This window comes from Rhinopithecus roxellana, chromosome 3 (assembly GCF_007565055.1).
Source record: "Rhinopithecus roxellana isolate Shanxi Qingling chromosome 3, ASM756505v1, whole genome shotgun sequence".
Taxonomy (NCBI): Eukaryota; Metazoa; Chordata; class Mammalia; order Primates; family Cercopithecidae; genus Rhinopithecus; species Rhinopithecus roxellana.
The window spans coordinates 149,531,093-149,550,400 of record NC_044551.1 but is presented as its reverse complement, the minus strand read 5'-3'; the positions used below and the strand labels follow the sequence as shown (position 1 = coordinate 149,550,400).

Below are 19,308 nucleotides of genomic sequence, written 5' to 3'. Positions count from 1 at the left end.
CCAGCCTGGGCGACAGAGCGAAACTCCATCTCAAACAAACAAACAAACAAACAAAAAAAGAGTAAATAACTCGGCCAGACAGGGTGGCTCACACCTGTAATCCCAGGACTTTGGGAGGCCAAGGTGGGCGGATCATAAGGTCAGGAGTTTGAGACTAGCCTGGCCAGTATGGTGAAACTCCATCTCTACTAAAAATATAAAAATTAGCCGGGCTTGGTAGCGTACACCTGTAGTCCCAGCTACTCAGGAGGCTGAGGCAGAAGAATTGCTTGAACCCGGGAGGCGGAGATTGCAGTGAGTTAACATCGTGCCACTGCACCAGCCTGGACAACAGAATAAGACTGCATCTCAAAAAAAAAAAAAAAAAAAAAAAGAGTAAATAACTCAACAGTTGGGGGACATGCAGAAAAAGAAATATTAAAGGGCTGCTTTTGAAAAATTATGAAATAGCTATTTATATGATTCTGAGAACTCAAACTACAAATTACGGCTATTGTGTTATTTGCTTTGTTCTGTTGTTCAGTAAGTAGTGATATAGCTATGTCAGCCTCAGTTTCAGACTTAAAAAAAGTAATCATCTTAACTACTAACCTACCTGACTTTTATACAGGTGCTAAGATATGTTATCTTGCTTAAATGCTGGTTAAGTTGACTGCATGTATCATATACAGCCTACAATAGCAGACTTTCCACTTGCTTATAATAAGAAATACTGTACTCTAGATGTGATAAAAAGACAGAATGTTTCTCCAGAGTAAAATGGTTTGGGGGATAGCAGAAGGGCTTGTCTGAGCTGTGTATAATCACTCTATTAACAGGAGCTTTTTTCCCCCTCGTGTTTATCAGCATTGGAGAAGCCAATGTGGAAAGAAAGGCCAAGAAAAAAAGGTATGTGTGGTTTTAGTAGTGGTTTATAGATAACATGTAATACTAACTGGAGGGATGGGAAAGGTGATTTTAAAATAATAGCTATGCTGGACGTGGTGGCTCATGCCTGTAATCCCAGCACTTTGGGAGGCCAAGGTGGGTGGATCACCTGAGGTCAGGAGTTCGAGACCAGCCTGTCCAATATGGTGAAACCCTGTCTCTACTGAAAATACAAAATTAGCTGGGTGCGGTGGCGGCACATGCCTGTAATCCCAGCTACTCAGGAGGCTGAGGCAGGAGAATCGCTTGAACCCGGGAGGCAGAGGTTGCGGTGAGCCAAGATCATGCCATTGCACTCCAGCCTGGGCAACAGAGCAAATTCTGTCTCAAAAAAAGTAGCTATAAGATTTGGGTCTGAAGTCTCTTATTGCAATTTATAATTAAATAATCATCCTGTTTTCTGATAAGTTCCTTTTTTTAACCTGTCTGGAAATGCATTGCTTCTATTTCTACTTTTACTCCAACTTTCTAGAGTCCTTATACCTGGAAACAATAAAGAATTGTCTTCCCTTGGCTTAGAATAGGAAGTGTTAATAGACTGGTAGGAAATTGTTGGCCCGCCATATCTAGTCCAAAGTAGTTAAAATAAAGATGATGAAACAGTCACCAGCTATGTTACGTGAGGTTTAAATAGACCCAATTGTTATACTGCAGCTTTATTCTAACATTATTCCCTGTGAAACGTAATATAGTAGATATGCTTATCTTGAATTCCATCCAAGAGAATTAAGTTGCTGAAGTAACAATGCCTTGTAGAGAGAGGAGCTGTGGTTTACAACAGTTAGGCAATCTCCAAAACATCAAACCTAAGGATAACATGCTAGCAAAGCTTCAGTGTATAAGCATATTTATAAATGGAATCATATGAAATTGCTTTTGGCCGGGCATGGTGGCTCATGCCTGTAATCCTAGCACTTTGGGAGGCTGAGGTGGGCGGATCATGGGGTCAGGAGTTCAAGACCAGCCTGGCCAACATGATGAACATGGTGAAACCCCATCTCTGCTAAAAATACAAAAATCAGCTGGGCGTGGGTGTGCGCGCCTGTAATCCTGGCTACTCGGGAGGCTCTGAGGCACGAGAATTTCTTGAACCTGGGAGGCGGAGGTTGCAGTGAGCTGAGATTATGCCACTGCACTCCAGCCTGGGTGACACAGCAAGACTCCGTCCCGAAAAGAAAAAAAAATGAAATTGCTTTTAACATTCTATTACATGTCACCTTCCCATGTATATAACTGTGTATTGTCTAATAGGTCTAAGAGTGTAACCAGTTCCAGTAGCAGTAGCAGTGACAGTTCTGCCAGTGATTCTTCATCAGAGAGTGAAGAAACATCTACCTCTTCCTCCTCAGAGGACAGTGACACTGATGAAAGCTCCTCTAGCTCCTCATCCTCAGCCTCCTCCACAACCTCTTCCTCCTCCTCTGATTCAGACTCAGATTCCAGTTCTTCCAGTAGCAGCAGCACCAGCACAGATAGCAGCTCTGACGATGAACCACCAAAGAAGAAGAAAAAGAAATAGAGTTGCTCCATGCATATTGGACCGATGGACTGAAAACATTAATGTGATTCTTGAAAGGGAATTTAGAATATGTTAAGGCCAAGTAGGTTAACTGGTAAACATTTCTAGAATTCAAAAGTTTCTCAATGTTTTACATTGTAAGAGCATAAAGAGTATTAATAATGGCTTATAGAGAGAGACTTTTTTATTTGAAGGGTGAATCTTGTTTTTCTTTTTTATCTTTAAAATATATCTCTAGAACTTAAAGCTGAAATCTGCAAATCTGTTTGTGTGATGAAACTATCTTTTCTCTCTGTGAGATAAATGCCATACTTTGTTATATATGTTGGTGGTATGTATCAGACATATTTTCAGGATGGTGCATCAGGACATCTGGCAGTGAATTCCTAATGCTTTTGGCTGTGTGTTATGTAAGATATAATATGTTGTTACTGTAAGCTTAGTTTTCCTACCGTTAATAAATGTGCTCTATTTTTACATTTATGTTCAGAAAGTTATCTGACTTTTTGTCCTAAGTGGTATGTTCAAGGAGCCTATTAATATATTTATAGTTTTTGAATGCTGTTAAGTTTCAGATTGCTGTGTTATATCATTCATTTTCTTCTGGTTCCTTAAGTTTTTCAAGTTATCCTTTTCTGAGGAAAATCATTCTAGAAGAACCTAAAAAGGGACAAAACATTTGAAACTACTTAGGAGTCTAATATTGGTGCCTTCTGACAAAAGTCAGTGTATCAGAAAAGAAAGCAGCCATGTAAGAGGCTAACTCAAGTAGAAGTGCTAGAAATATCTTTGTGTATTAACATGCAATAAAAGGTACCATTCAAAGCAGGGGGAAAGGTAGGAAGAAGAGGTAATTTTTACTGAAAATTAGGGCAATGTTGGTCGCCTTTTATTAAAAGCTTTTTTTAAGCTTTCATAAAGATTGCCTTTGCTATTTTTGAAAACATGGTGTGACAGTTTGTATGGTAACTGGTCATATATATGACAGTCTACTGCATATATATGAATGACTAGGATTAATCTGGTGTGTTTACATAGGATATACATAGTTGAAATCTAGCATGAAAGGTCAAAAAGGAAATACTGCACAATATTTCTTAAAAGTAAAATGCTGTTATTGTGATGAGTCTTTGGTTTAACATCACAGTATTCTGTGATGTCTTTTTAACTTTTTGGAAAGAGGTATCATTTGTAGAAAAAATCTGATTTGGGTTAAATATAGGTTTTTAAAACTATAAATGTTGTCTTTTTTATATTTTTATGAAAAAGCAGTAGAAAATTACTTTTGAAGAAAACAGGCTATTTAAATATTAAAATATATGTATGTTGTGAGTTTAAGGAGCCTGTAATTGTCAGTTTTACAAAACCATCTGTGTTCAGTGGTTGTAAATAAATTCTCAAAACATCATTTCAAAGGCTGCCTACAGAATATTATCACTTGACAGATAGAGTTAATAAATTACCAATCAGGTACATTTTATAACGTTTGTCTCTGTAAAGGTAATATTAGCAGTTAAAGAACACAGATGAGAAAAGAATGTGTTACATAGGTTGCATCACTTGCAGTTAAATAAAACTCACAATTTGTGCTCACAAACTTAAACTTCTGTTATCTCTTTACTGTTTTATTTAATGCCAGTTCTTATTCCATTTGAGGTGTAAAGACATTTGAACAAATTCCAATTTTAGAGTTTTACTATTAATGGCTGTTAAAAGTATGACTGGAGAAGTAGAGAGAGCAGGAACTCAGTTCTTCTAGTCAAGCATTTCATTCAAAAATCAGGCTGGTCACAGTGGCTCACGCCTCTAATCCCAACATTTTGGGAAGCCAAGATGGGAGAATCACTTGAGTCCAGGAGTGTGAGACCAGCCTAGGCAGCATAGTAAGACTCTGTCTCTACAAAAAAATTTAAAAATTAGCTGGGCATGGTAATGTGCCCCTATAGTCCCAGCTACTCAGGAGGCTGTGGCAAGAGAATAGTTTGAGCCCAGGAGGTTGAGGCTGCAGTGAGCCATGAGTGTGCCACTGCACTCCAGCCTGGGTGACAGAGTGAGAAAAAACAAAAAACAGAATCAATGGCAAAGTGGAGACTAACTTTTAAAGAGTTTTATTTTTAGTCCTGCTTGAAGGCAGGACTCTGGAAGTTGAGTCCCTGGCAAATGTAGTGAGTATGTTACTTAACCACATTCATATCAAAAGGAGTCATTAGATCATAGGTTTTCATTCCACACATATACTGTGTTATTAATAGACTGTACAATATAGCAATTTTGCCCTAGAATGAAAATACAGCATTAGCCATAAGTTAACACTGGAAGTGAAAAAAGTGCAGAGAGGGTGTTTCATATTCTTAGCCATATTTATTCTTTTTAAATTTTGAACTGTAGATTTATAGAAAAGTTGCAAAAATAGTACAATTTCCTTATAAACTTCATCTAGCTTCCCATAGTGTTAACATCTTACATAACCATGTCACAGTTGCCAAAACCAAGAAATTTAACATCTAGTAAAATACTATCTTTTAAAGACATCCTATTATAGCATAGTAAAATACTATTAAACTGAAAACTTTATTCATATTTTGCTCATTTTCCCACTAATATCCTTTTTATATTCCAGAATACTACCCAGAAAATACATTTAGATACTTGTATCTTTACTACAGTCTCAATATTTCAGTGTTACCTTGTCTTTCATGCCCTTGTCACTTTTAAAGAATTATTTTGTCTAATACCCCTCAATCTGGGTTTATTTGGCTGGACACAGTGATTCACACCTGGAATCCTAGCACTTTGGGAGGCCGAGGCGGCTGGATCATTTGAGGTCAGTAGTTCAAGACCAGCCTCACCGACATGGTAAAACCCCGTCTCTACTAAAAATACAAAAAAATTAGCCAGGTGTGGTGGCGCACGCCTGTAGTCCCAGCTATTCAGGAGGCTGAGGCAGGAGAATGGCATGAACCTGGGAGGTGGAGGTTGCAGTGAGCCGAGATGGTGCCGTTGCACTCCTGCATGGGTGACAGTGGGACTGTCTAAAAAAAAAAATTTGGATTTGTCCGATGTTTTCTTGTGATTGAACTGAGGTTATGCTTTTTGGAAGAATATCACAGAAATGGAATGTCTTCAGTCAATGATATCATGAGATTAATAATGTTCACGTGTCTTATTTATTACTGGCAATGTTGACCTTGATCACTTGATTGAAGTGGTTCCAGGCTGGGCGCGGTGGCTAACGGCTGTTATCCCAGCACTTTGGGAGGCCAAAGCAGGCGGATTGCTTGAGCTCAGTTCAAGACTAGGCAACATGGTGAAACCGCATCTCTACAAAAAACACAAAAATTAGCCAGGCATGGCTGGTGGGCATGGTGGCTCATGCCTATAATCCCAGCACTTTGGGAGGCCAAGGCGGGCAGATCATGAGGTCAGGAGTTTGAGACTAGCCTGACTAACATGGTGAAACCCCGTCTCTACTTTAAATACAAAATTAGGCAGGCATGGTGTTGCATGCCTATAATCCCAACGACTCAGGAGGCTGAGTCAGGAGAATCACTTGAACCTGGGAGGCGGAGGTTGCAGTGAGCCGAGATCACACCACTGCACTCCAGCCTAGGCGACAGAATGAGACTTCGTCTCCCCCCCAAAAAAATTAGCCAGGCATGGTGGTGTGCATCTGTAGTTCCAGCTACAGGGGAAGAATAGGTGGAGGGATGGCTTGACCCCAGGAGGCCCGGGCTACAGTAAGCCGAGATTGTGCCACTGCATACTCCAGACTGAACAAAAATACCAAACCTTGCCTCAGAAAAAAAAAAAAAAAAAAAAAAGCCAGGCATGGTGGCATGGCATACACCGGAAGTCCCAGCTACTCAGAAGGCAGAGGGCGGGAGGATCGCTTGAGCCCAGGAGGTCCAGGCTGCAGTGAGCCGAGATCAGGCCACTGAACTCTGGTCTGGGTGACAGAGTGAGACCCTAACTAAAAAAAAGGTTATAATCAGATTTTTCCACTGTAAATTACTACCTTTTCCTTGTTTGTTGACAGATACTTTAGGGAAGATATTTTGAGAATATGCAAAACTCACTAGTTTTAGTGGATCAGTGGACCTTGTCTACAACAATTATTACTATACTATCTTCTTTTCCAAATGATGGTTTTCTTTTTTCTTTTTTTGAAGAGCCTCTCTCTGTCACCCAGGCTGGAGTGCAGTAGCACAATCTTAGCTCACTGCAACCTCTGCCTCCCAGGTTCAAGTGATTCTCCTGCCTCAGCCTCCCAAGTAGCTGGGATTACAGGCGCCCGCCACCACACCTGACTAATTTATGTATTTTTAGTAGAGACGGGGTTTCTTCCTGTGGGCCAGGCTGGTCTCAAACTCCTGACCTCAGGTGATCCGCCTGCCTCAGCCTCCCAAAGTTCTGGGTTTACAGGTGTGAGCCACTGAGCCTGACCCCAAATAATGGTTTTCGTGTTTTGTTTTTTGTTTTTTGAGCTGGAGTTACGCTCTTGTTGCTCTGGTTGGAGTGCAATGGCACGATCTCGGCTCACTGCAACCTCTGCCTCCCAGGTTCAAGTGATTCTCTTTCCTCAGCCTCCCGAGTACCTGGGATTATAGGCATGTGCCACCACGTCCAGCTAATTTTTGTCTCTACTAAAAATACAAAAATTAGCTGGGCATGGTGGAGCATGTCTGTAATCCCAGCTACTTGGGAAGCTGAGGTAGGAGAATATCCATTTTCTTTTTTCTTTTTCTTTTTTTTTTTTTTTTTGAGACGGAGTCTCCCTCTGTCGCCCGGGCTGGAGTGCAGTGGCTGGATCTCAGCTCACTACCAGCTCCGCCTCCTGGGTTTACGCCATTCTCCTGCCTCAGCCTCCCGAGTAGCTGGGACTACAGGCGCCCGCCACCTCGCCCGGCTAGATTTTTGTATTTTTAGTAGAGACGGGGTTTCACTGTGTTAGCCAGGATGGTCTCGATCTCCTGACCTTGTGATCCGCCCGTCTCGGCCTCCCAAAGTGCTGGGATTACAGGCTTGAGCCACCGCGCCCGGCCGAGAATATCCATTTTCTGACACCAGGTTGTGCCTTTGACAGAAATTTAAAAAAAAAAGAAAAGAAAATACTGGAAACCAGACCTTGAATTATGGTGCCTTAATTGAAACAAGTTGACCCAAAACACGATTTCAAATTGTACTTTTGTATGCTTCCCTGTAGGTTTTTACACCCTGGGAAAAATTGTGCCATGAAGAGATTTAGAGGTGCGTTTGTGCCAAAGAGGGAGAAAGGCTTTATCAAAGGAGAAGAGAGAAAGGAAAACCAATATCATACCTGGGCTACAGATTCCTTCTCAGTTCAACTTTAGGAGTGGGTACCCATGGAAATTGAAGACCTGGATGTTGCCAATGTTCTTGAAAGTTTTTTTGTACCCCCAAGGGCATTTGTGTCTGCTATTCAAGCTAATCAGTAATAACCACAAACGTTAACAGAACTCTTCTTTGGAAAGTACTATACAAAGACATATAAGTAACACTTCAACAGTGGTTTCCTTGGAATTCGCCATCTAGTTGGGGAGACCAGACAAAATACAAAGAACATGGCTGGGCACAGTGACTCACACCTGTAATCCCAGCACTTTGGGAGATTGAGGCGGGCAGATCACAAGGTCAGGAGATCGACACCATCCTGGCTAACACGGTGAAACCCCATTTCTACTAAAAATACAAAATTTAGCCAGGCTTGGTGGCGCATGCCTGTAGTCCCAGCTACTCGGGAGGCTGAAGCAGGAGAATCTCTTGAACCCGGGAGGTGGAGCTTGTAGTGAGCCGAGATTGCACCACTGCACTCCAGCCTGGGTGACAGAGCGAGACTCTGTTTCAAAAAAAAAAAAAACAAAAAACAGCAGGGTGCGGTGGCTCACGCCTGTAATCCTAGCACTTTAGGAGGCCAAGGCAGGCGGATCACCTGAGGTCAGGAGTTCGAGACCAGCCTCAACACAGATAAACCCTGTCTCTACGAAAAATACAAAATTAGCCAGGTGTGGTGGTGCATGCCTGTAATCCCAGCTACTCGGGCGGTTGAAGCAGAAGAATCACTTGAACCCGGAGGCGGAGGTTGTGGTGAGCCAAGACTGCGCCATTGCACTCCAGCCTGGGCAACAAGAGCAAAACTCCATCTCAAAACAACAACAACAACAACAAAACGAAGAACAGTCGGCTGGGCGCAGTGGCTCATGCCTGTAATCCCAACACTTGGGGAGGCTGAGGCGGGAGGACCACCAAGTCAAGAGATCGAGACCATCCCAGCCAACATGGTAAAACCCCATCTCTACTAAAACTACAAAAATTAGCTGGGCATGGTGGCACGTGCCTGTAGTCCCAGCTACTCTGGAGGTTGAGGCAGGAGAATCACTTGAATCCGGGAGGCAGAGGTTGCAGTGAGTGGAGATAGTGCCACCGCACTCCAACCTAGCAACAGAGCAAGACTCTGTCTCAAAAAAAAAAAAAAAAAAAAAAAAAAAAGGAACATGAGAAAGAGAACTTTCAATTAAACATGGTAAATTGAACCCAAATTTACCAAATTTACAAACATGGTAAATTGTTCACTATTATTTCCTCTTAAAATTTAACTAAAATAGCAGAAAATAGACAAAAAAGCATAAAGAGAAAAAGAGGAGATGTACTTACTAGTCAGTGTTCTCCAGAGAGGCAGAACCAATAGGAGACTATATATATATACACATATCACATAGAAACATATAGATATATATGAGGATATTTATTGTGGGAATTGGCTCTTGCAGTTATGGAAGCTGAGAAGTCCCACAATCTGCTGTTTGCAAGCTTGAGGACAAGAAAGCCAGTGGTGGAACTCAATCTGAGTCCAAAAAGACCTGGGAAGCAGAGAGGCTGCTGATGTTAAGTCCCAAAGTCCAAAGACCCAAGAACCAGAAGCTCCAAAGTCCAAGGGCAGGAGAAGATGGATGTTTCAGCTCAAAGAGAGAGAGGCCGGGCGCAGTGGCTCACGCCTGTTATCTCAGCACTTTGGGAGGCCGAGGTGGGCGGATAACCTGAGGTCAGGAGTTTGAGACCAGCCTGGCCAATATGGTGAAACCCCATCTCTACTAAAAACACAAAAATTAGCCAGGTGTGGTGGTGGGGTACCTGTAATTCCAGCTCCTTGGGAGGCTGAGGCAGGAGAATTGCTTGAACCTGGGAGGTGGAGGTTACAGTGAGCCAAGGTCACACCATTGCACTCCAGCCTGGGCAACAGAGCAAGACTCTGTCTCAAAAAAAAAAAAAAAAAAAGAGAGAGAGAGAGAGAATTCTCTCTTCCTCTGCCTTTTCTATTTCTATATAGGCTCTCAATGGATTGGATAATGCCTAGGGGAATGGGTCTTCTTTAGTAAGTTTACTGATTCAAATGCTAATCTTTTCCCAAAACACCCAGAAATAGTGTTTTACCAGCTATCTGGGCATCCCTTAGCCCAGAAAAATTGACACATAAAATTCATCATCATAGGAGATGAAACAGATGAGAAATGACAACTATACTGGAACCTGAAAAGTGGATGTTGACTTGAATAACCAAAGAAAGCCAAAGCCTAAGCCCACAGTGGGTAAAAGACAACAGGAAGCAAGCCGCAGACTCTGAAAAGCTTCCAAACTTGATGGCACCATAGACTTCTGCCAGCCAAGGCACAAGGAGGGCTTGAAAGCAGACTGGTAGAAAGTTTATGTAAGGACATGCACCCCTATGCACTCCTCTCCTGTTTGTGCTGTCTTAGTGGGTTTATTTTTTTATCATGAAATTTTGCAAGTGAACAGTAGTGAACATCTATGTTCATTTTTTTCTTTGTGTGTGTGTGTTGTTTTCTTTTTTTTTTTTTTTTGAGATAGGGTCTCATTCTGTTCCCCAGGCTGGAGTGTAGTGGTACGATCACAGCTCACTGCGGCCTTGACCTCCCAGGCTCAAGCAATCCTCCCACTTCAGCCTCCCTAGTAGCTGGGACTACAGGTGTGTGCCACCATGCCTGGCTAATTTTTGTATTTTTTGTAGAAATGAGGTCTCATCATGTTGCCCAGGCTAGTCTCGAACTCCTGGGCTTAAGCCATCCTTCCACCTCAGCCTCCCAAAGTGGTGAGATTACAGGTGTGAGACACTGCGCCCAGCAGGAACATCTATGTTCAGTCTGCCATGATTAATGAGTACTCCATTAATTAATTCATTAAATTTTTATTTTTTTTGACAGGGTCTCACTCTGTCCCCCAGACTGGAGCACAGTGTTGCAGTCTCGGCTCACTGCAAACTCCGCCTCCCAGGCTCAAGTGATTCTCCTGCCTCAGCCTCCCGAGTAACTGGGTTTACAGGCATGCGCCACTACTGTCTGGTTAATTTTTGTATTTTTAGTAGAGATGGGGTTTCACCATGTTGGCCAGGCTGGTCTTGAACTCTTGACCTCAAGTGATCCACCCACCTTAGCCTCCCAAAGTGCTAGGATTACAGGTGTGAGCCACTGCGTCCTGCCCATGACTAATTTAAAATTAAATAAGAAAGAATACAAGTTGCCATATGCTAAGAACCACTTGGAATAAAGACAATGAGTAATGTGCCTCATTTATAAACCTCCACCTCCAGATATTTCTCTAACAAAAATTGTGGACAAAATCAAGAATGAAAAACCATAGAACTACTGGGCAACTTTTTAGTATTTGGACACTGTGCTGTCTACCTGATAAACTGATTCCCTTCCTTAAGCAGTCCTGAGGGAGTCTGGTCCAAGTGCTGTGGTGTTTACAACTAATTGATCACAACCAGTTACAATTTTCTTTGTTCCTTATCCACTCCCATTGTTTCACTTGGCTAGCCTAAAATTAAACTAAAATTAAATAAATAAATAAATAAATAGGCCAGGTGCGGTGGCTCACACCTGTAATCCCAGCACTTTGGGAGGCTGAGGCAGGTGGATCACAAGGTCAAGAGACTGAGACCATCCCGGCCAACATGGTGAAAATCCGCCTGTACTAAAAATACAAAAATTAGCTGGGCGTGGGGGTGTGCGCCTGTAGTCCCAGGTACTTGGGAGGCTGAGGCAGGAGAATAGCTTGAACCCGGGAAGCAGAGGTTGCAGTGAGCTGAGATAGCACCGCTGCACTCCAGCCTGGGCAACAGAGTGGGACTCTGTCTCAAAACAAACAAACAAACAAAAAACACAAACAACAAACAAACAAACAGGTCAGGCGTGGTGACTCACTCCTATAATCCCAGCACTTTGGGAGGCTGAGGCAGGCGGGTCACTTGAGGTCAGGAGTTCGAGACCAGCCTGGCCAAAATGGTGAAAACCCGTCTTTACTAAAAATACAAAATTAGCTGGGCTTGTTGGTGCGCATCTGTAATCCCAGGTACTTGTGAGGCTGAGGCAGGAGAATCACTTGAACCTGGGAGGCAGAGATGGCAGTGAGCTGAGATTGTGCCACTGCACTCCAGCCTGGGTGACAGAGTGAGACTCCATCTCAAAATAAAAAGAAAAACAATAAACAAATAAATTTATACACCTAAAGAGAATAAACTTCAAACAGTGAGCAATGTATATGTAGGGTATACATATAGATACGAACTAGAAATAAAATTGAGTCAATATTTTAAAAATTAGACTTTAGTGTTCATTAGCATTTTTTTCCCTGTGTAAATTGCTTAAAATTATGGTTTGGATTGTGATAACCAGCCTTTAAGATGGTTCCCAATGATAATCATTTCCAGTTACCTATGAACTTATATATAGTCCCTTTCTACATGGAATCAGAACTAACCTATGTGACCAATAGAATAGTACAAGAATGGCAGTGTGTGATTTCAGAGGTGAGGTCATAAGAGGCATTACAGCTTCTGCTTTGTCTCTTGAAACACTCATGACTCGTTCTATTGCCCAGGCTGGAGTGCAGTGGCATGATCATGGCTCACTGCAGCTTCAACCTCCCTAAGCCTAGATCTTTTACCCTAACCTCTTATGTAGCTGGGATCATAGGTGCACACCACCATGCCCGACTAATTTTTTTTTTTTTTCTTTTTTGAGACAGAGTTTTGCTCTTGTTGCCCAGGCTGGAGTATAATGGCACGATCTTGGCTCGCTGCAACCTCTGCCTCCTGGGTTCAAACAATTCTCCTTCCTCAGCCTCCCAAGTAGCTGGGATTACAGACATGTGCCACCATGCGTGGCTAATTTTGTATTTTTAGTAGAGATGGGGTTTAACCATGTTGGTCAGGCTGGTCTTGAACTCCTGATCTCAGGTGATCCGCCCACTTCGGCCTCCCAAAGTGCTGAGATTACAGGTGTGAACCACCGTGCCTGGCCTAATTTTTTTTTTTTTTTTAATAGCAATAGTGTCTTGCTATGTTGCTCAGGCTGCTCGGGAACTCTTGGGCTCAAGGGATCCTTCTGCACTGGCCTCCCACAGTGCTGAGATTACAGGTGTTCGCCAACATGCCTGGCCCACCAGAACAAATCTTAGAATATTCTGATCATCATGAAAAGAAAACCTAGCCAGGCGCGGTGGCTCACGCCTGTAATCGCAGCACTTTGGGAGGCCAAGGCGGGCAGATCACCTGACCAACATGGAGAAACGCTATCTCTATTAAAAAATACAAAAATTAGCCGGGCACGGTGGTGGATGCCTGTAATCCCAGCTACTCAGGAGGCTGAGGCAGGAGAATTGCTTGAACCCGGGAGGCGGAGGTTGCAGTGAGCTGAGATTGCACCACTGCACTCTAGCCTGGGCAACAAGAGCAAAACTCTGTTTCAAAACAAAAACAACAATTAAAAAAACCCCTGTACCCATTAGCAGTCACTACCCATTTCCAGTGTCCACCCCCCAACCACCCAGCCATAGGCAACCACTAATCTACTTTCTGTCTCTATAGATTTGCCTATTGTGGACATTTCATACAAATGGAATCATAAAATATATTTTCCTTTGTGACTGGCTTTTTTTCACTCAGCATAATGTTTTCAAGGTTTGTTCATACTGCAGCATATACCGGTAATTCATTTCTTTTTATTACCAAATAGTATTTCATATGTACATACCAATTTCATTTATGGATTCATCAGTTGAAGGACATTTGGGTTGTTTTCTACGTTTTGGTTATTATGAATAATGCCATAGTTAACATTCATGTACAGGTTTTTGTGTGAATATATGTTTTGAATTTTCTTAGGTGTATACCCAGGAGTGGAATTTCTGGATCAAGTGTTTTGAGGAACTGACTGTTTTCCAAAGCAGCTATACCATCTTACACTGTAAACCCACTAGCAATCTATAAGTGTTCCAATTTCTTCACATCTTCACAACTACATAGTTTGGATGCTTGTATCTCCAAGCCTCATATTGAAATTTGATCCCCAATGTTGGAGGTAGGGCCTACTGGAAGGTGTTTGGGTCACAGGGGTGAATCCCTCATGAATAAGTTAATTACCTCCCTGGTCAGAGAGTGAGTGAGTTCTTACTCTATTAGTTTACACAAGAGCTAGTTTCTAAAAGAGCATGGCACCTCCCCTGCTCCCTTGCTTCCTCTCTTAACATGTGATCTCTGCACACATTGGTTCCCCTTTGCCTTCTGTCATGAATGGAAACAGCCTTTGGACCCCACCAAAAGCCTAAGAGATGCCAGCACCATGCCTCCTGTGCAGCCTGTAAAACTGTGAGCAAAATAAACCTCTTTTCTTTATAAATTGCCTAGCCTCAGGTATTCCTTTATAGCAATACAAACAGACTAAGACACCAGCACTATAATCAGAATCAAGTATCTGTCATTTTGATTATACATCTTAGGGGGTATGAAGTGATACCTCACTGTTTTGATATGCATTTCTCTGATGGTAAATAACGTTGATTATTTTCTTCTGGGCTTAGTGGTCATTCGTATTTGTATATCTTCTTTGGAAAGACCTATTGAGGGCCAGGCACTATGGCTCACCCCTGTAATCCTAGCAGTTTAGGAGGCCAAGGTGAGAGTATCACTTGAGGTCAGGAGTTTGAGACCAGCCTGGCCAACGTGGTGAAAATTCATCTCTACTAAAAATATAAAAATTACCTGGTCGTGGTGGTGCACGCCTGTAATCACAGCCACTCAGGAGGCTGAGGCACAAGAATCACTTGAACCCAGGAGGTGGAGGCTGCAGTGAGCCGAGATCATGCCACTGCACCCCACCCTAGGTAACAGAGTGAGAAGACTCTGTCTCAAAAAAAAAAAAAAAAAAAAAAAGCAAGGAAGAAAGAAAAGATGTCTATTGAGATCCTCTGACCATTTTTTATTTATTTTCATTTTTATTTTTTGAGATGGAATCCACTCTGTCGCCCAGGCTGGAGTACAGTGGCATGATCTCAGCTCACTACAACCTACACCTCCTGGGTTCAAGCAATTTCCTGCCTCAGCCTCCCAAGTAGCTGGGATTACAGGTGTGCACCACCACACCTAACTAATTTGTGTATTTTTAGTAGAGACGGGGTTTCGCCATGTTGGCCAGGCTGGTCTCGAACTCCTGACCTCAGGTTATCCACCCACCTTGGCCTCCCAAAGTGATGGTGGCCCTTGGCCCTTTGATCTTTTTTTTTTTTTTTTTTTTTTTTTTTTTTTGAGATGGAGACTTGCTCTGTCACCCAGGCTGGAGTACAATGGCAGAGTCTTGGCTCACTGCAACCTCCACTGCCTGGGTTCAAGTGATTTTCCTGCCTCAGCCTCCTGAGTAGCTGGGACTACAGGTGTAACACCACACCTGGCTAATTTTTCTATTTTTAGTAGAGAGGGGTTTCATTATGTTGACCAGGCTGGTCTCAAACTCCTGACCTCATGATCTGCTGGCCTTGGCTTCCCAAAGAGCTGGGATTACAGGCGTGAGTCACCACGCCTGGTCCCTTTGACCATTTTTTAAAAACTGGATTGTTGGGGGCCAGGCGCAGTGGCTCATGCCTGTAATCCCAGCACTTTGGGAGGTCAAGGTGGGTGGATCATGAGGTCAGGAGATCGAGACCATCCTGGTTAACGTGGTGAAACCCTGTCTCTACTAAAAATACAAAAATTAGCCAGGCGTGGTGGCAGGCGTCTGTAGTCCCAGCTACTGGGGAGGCTGAGGCAGGAGAATGGCGTGAACCTGGGAGGTGGAGCTTGCAGTGAGCCGAGATCACGCCACTGCATTCCAGCCTGGGTGACAGAGTGAGACTCCCATCTTGGAAAAAAAAAAAAAAAAAACTGGATTGTCGTTGGGTGCAGTGGCAATTGGATTAAATTGTCTTAGAACTCTTGTTGAATATTGGGCTGGGCAAGGTGTGTCATGCTGTAATCTGAACACTTTGGGAGGCCAAGTCAGGTAGATCACCTGAGGTCAGGAGTTCGAGACCAGCCTGGCCAACATGGTGAAACCCTGTCGCTACTAAAAATTCAAATATTAGCCGGGTGTGGTGGCAGGCACCTGTAATCCCAGCTACTCAGGAGGCTGAGGCAGGATAATCACTTGAACATGGGAGGGAGAGGTTGCAGTGAGCCAAGATCACACCATTGCACTCCAGCCTGGGTGACAGAGCAAGACTCTGTCTCCAAAGAAAAAAAAAAAAGAGCTCTTGTTGAATATCAACTACTTATAAATGTGAGGTGTTTATTTCTGGACTCTTTTATCCTTTTTATTTGTATGTCTTTGACTCTTAAAAAGGTGATGGATGTTATCAATACTGTTCAGTTGTTATTTATTCAATGAACAATGTTAAATTGGAAATGACTGAAGAATTAGCTTCAAAGAGTAGTCTCTATGTAATGAGTACATGCGAGAATTTTTTTTTTTTGAGATGGTGTCTTGCTCTGTTGCCCGGACTGGAGTGCAGTGGCACCGTGTCGGCTCACTGCAAGCTCCGCCTCCTGGGTTTATGCCATTCTCCTGCCTCAGCCTCCCGAGTGGCTGGGACTACAGGCACCTGCCACCTTGCCCGGCTAGTTTTTTGTATTTTTTAGTAGAAACGGGGTTTCACCGTGTTAGCCAGGATGGTCTCAATCTTCTGACCTCATGATCCGCCCGTCTCAGTCTCCCAAAGTGCTGGGATTACAGGCTTGAGCCACCGTACCCGGCCACGAGAATATTTTCAAAGAAGTTGAAATTCAGTACAACCTGAAGTGGAATCCACTAAGATGTGTTATAATTTATGGGGTTACCAATATTCATGGAACAGAAGAAACTTAGCTGGGCAGATTCACTAAGCTTGTGACAATGTAAGATGTTTAAAGCCTTGTAGGGGGCTGGGCACGGTGGCTCATGCCTGTAATCCTAGCACTTTGGGAGGTCAAGGCACATGGATCACGAGGTCAGGAGATCGAGATCATCCTGGCCAACATGGTGAAATCCTGTCTCTACTGAAAATACAAAACTTAGCTGGGCATGGTGGCATGTGTCTGTAGTCCTAGCTACTCAGGAGGCTGAGGCAGGAGAATCACTTGAACCCGGGAGGCAGAGGTTGCAGTGAGCTAAGACCACATCACTGCACTCCAGCCAGGGTGACAGAGCAAGACACCATCTCAACAACAACAACAAAAAAACCATCGCAGGAAATATTTGAATTTATCATGTGTATTGAGCCAATAGTGTCAACAGTGAACTTTATTTGCTCTTCTGGACTTAATCATTATGAATTCCAGGATTTTTTTCAGTAATGAAGCTGAATATCCTGACTTGATCTACTATATAGCAGTTTAATGGCTTAGCAGTTATAACTTATTATTTTATTTAAGCTCAGGGCTGAGAAGGAATTTTTTTTTTTTTTTTTTTTTTTTTTTGAGATGGAGTTTAGCTTTTGTTGCCCAGGCTGGAGTGCAATGGCACAATCTCAGCTCACTACAACCTCCACCACCTGGGTTCAAGCAATTCTCCTGCCTCAGCCTCCTGAGTAGCTGGGAGAACAGACATGCACCACCACACCCAGCTAATTTTTTGTATTTTTAATAGAGATGGGGTTTCTCCATGTTGGTCAGGCTGGTCTTGAACTCCCGACCTCAGGTGATCTGGCCACCTCAGCCTCCCAAAGTATTGGGATTACAGGCATGAGCTACCATGCCTGGCCAAGAAGGAAATTTTTAAAACTTGTGATAAAATACACATAACATTAAATTTACCATCCTAACCATTTTTAAGTATACAGTTCAATGGTATTAAGTATATTCACAATGTTGTGAAACCATGGTCACCATTACCACCATCCATCTCTAGAACTTTTCATATTGCAACACTCAAGCTCTATACCCATTAAATAATAATTCCTCATTACCTCCCTACTCCCAACCCCTAGGAACTGCCATTCTACTTTATGTCTTTGTGAATTAGACTGCTCTTGGTACCTTATGCAAGTGGAATCATAGAGTATTTGTCTTTTTTGATTGTCTTACTTCATCTTGCATAATATCCTCAAGGTACATCCATGTTTTAGTACTTGTCCTTCCTTTTTTTCTTTTTTTTTTTTGAGGCAGAGTCTCACTCTGTTGCCCAGGCTAGAGTGCAGTGACACAATCTCGGCTCACTGCAAACTCCACCTCCTAGGTTCAAGGGATTCTTCTGCCTCAGGCACCCAAGTAGCTGAGATTATAGTATGCGCTGACACACCTGGCTAATTTTTGTATTTTTTTTTTTTTTGAGGCGGAGTCTTGCTCTGTCGCCCGGGCTGGAGTGCAGTGGCCGGATCTCAGCTCACTGCAAGCTCCGCCTCCCAGGTTCACGCCATTCTCCTGGCTCAGCCTCCGGAGTAGCTGGGACTACAGATGCCTGCCACCTCGCCCGGCTAGTTTTTGTATTTTTAGTAGAGATGGGGTTTCACCGTGTTAGCCAGGATGGTCTCGATCTCCTGACCTTGTGATCCGCCCGTCTTGGCCTTCCAGAGTGCTAGGATTACAGGCTTGAGCCACCGTGCCCGGCCTAATTTTTGTATTTTTAGTAGAGACGGGGTTTCACCATGTTGGCCAGGGTGGTCTCAAACTCCCGACCTCAAGTAATCTGCCGGCCTCAGCCTCCCAAAGTGCTGGGATTATAGGCATGAGCCACTGTGCCCAGCTTTTCCTCCTTTTTGAGTTTGAATAATATTTCATTGTATGTATATACCACATTTTGCTTATCCATTCATTCATTGTTGAACAGTCACTTGCTTTTACCCTTGGCTATGCTGAATAATGCTGTGAGATGGAAATTCTTATGAATGAGAATTGCCCTCAACCAGTTTTATTGAATACTAAGTGGTTTTAGAGGTTAGCTTTTGCTGAAGATGTGATAATGCTTCTTAATAAGTTCAACCTAAAATTACCAGTTAAAATGGTATTGATATGTGAAACTCTTACTGTGATAAAGTTGTTTTGGGCAATACATAATGTTGTTTGAATCACAAGAAATGTCAAGTTGATTTACACACGTCCTATGGTGTCAATTTTTTTTTTTTTTTTTGAGACAGAGTCTCACTCTGTTGCCTAGGCTGGAGTGCAGTGGCATGATCTCGGCTCACTGCACCCTCTGCCTCCCAAGTTCAAGTGATTCTCCTACCTCGGTCTCCAGAGTAGCTGGGACTACAGGTGAGCGCCACCAGCCCTGGCTAATTTTTGTATTTTTAGAAGAGACAGGGTTTCACCATGTTGGTCAGGCTGGTCTGGAACTCCTGACCTCAAGTGATTTGCCTGCATTGGTCTACCAAAGTACTAGGATTACAGGTGTGAGCCACCATCCCCGACCTGGTGTCAAAATTAAAACAAGACCTGAGATGTCTGTTATTGCACAAATTTGCAGCATACATCTTTTCTGTGATTTGAACTACAGTGTCTGCAGTTTTTGGCTCTCACATATAAAGTAAATTTCCATATTCCT

The 19,308-nt window shown here is 43.0% G+C and overlaps 1 protein-coding gene across 7 annotated transcripts in view; it reads left to right on the top strand.

Moving 5' to 3' along the window:
* Window positions 1–4,049, top strand: part of ZCCHC10 (zinc finger CCHC-type containing 10) — a 33,288-nt gene extending 29,239 nt beyond the window's left edge. For 4 of the 7 annotated variants that reach the window (XM_030927811.1, XM_030927812.1, XM_030927814.1 and 1 more), the window contains 2 exons: window positions 847–888; window positions 2,179–4,049. In XM_030927811.1, the coding sequence (XP_030783671.1) occupies window positions 847–888; window positions 2,179–2,446 (310 nt within the window). In that variant the 3' untranslated portion in view covers window positions 2,447–4,049. Of the gene's footprint in view, window positions 1–818; window positions 889–2,178 lie in introns of all 7 variants that reach the window. The other 3 variants (XM_030927813.1, XM_030927815.1, XM_010359964.2) reach the window with 1 other exon arrangement.
* Window positions 4,050–19,308: the final 15,259 nt, after the last annotated feature.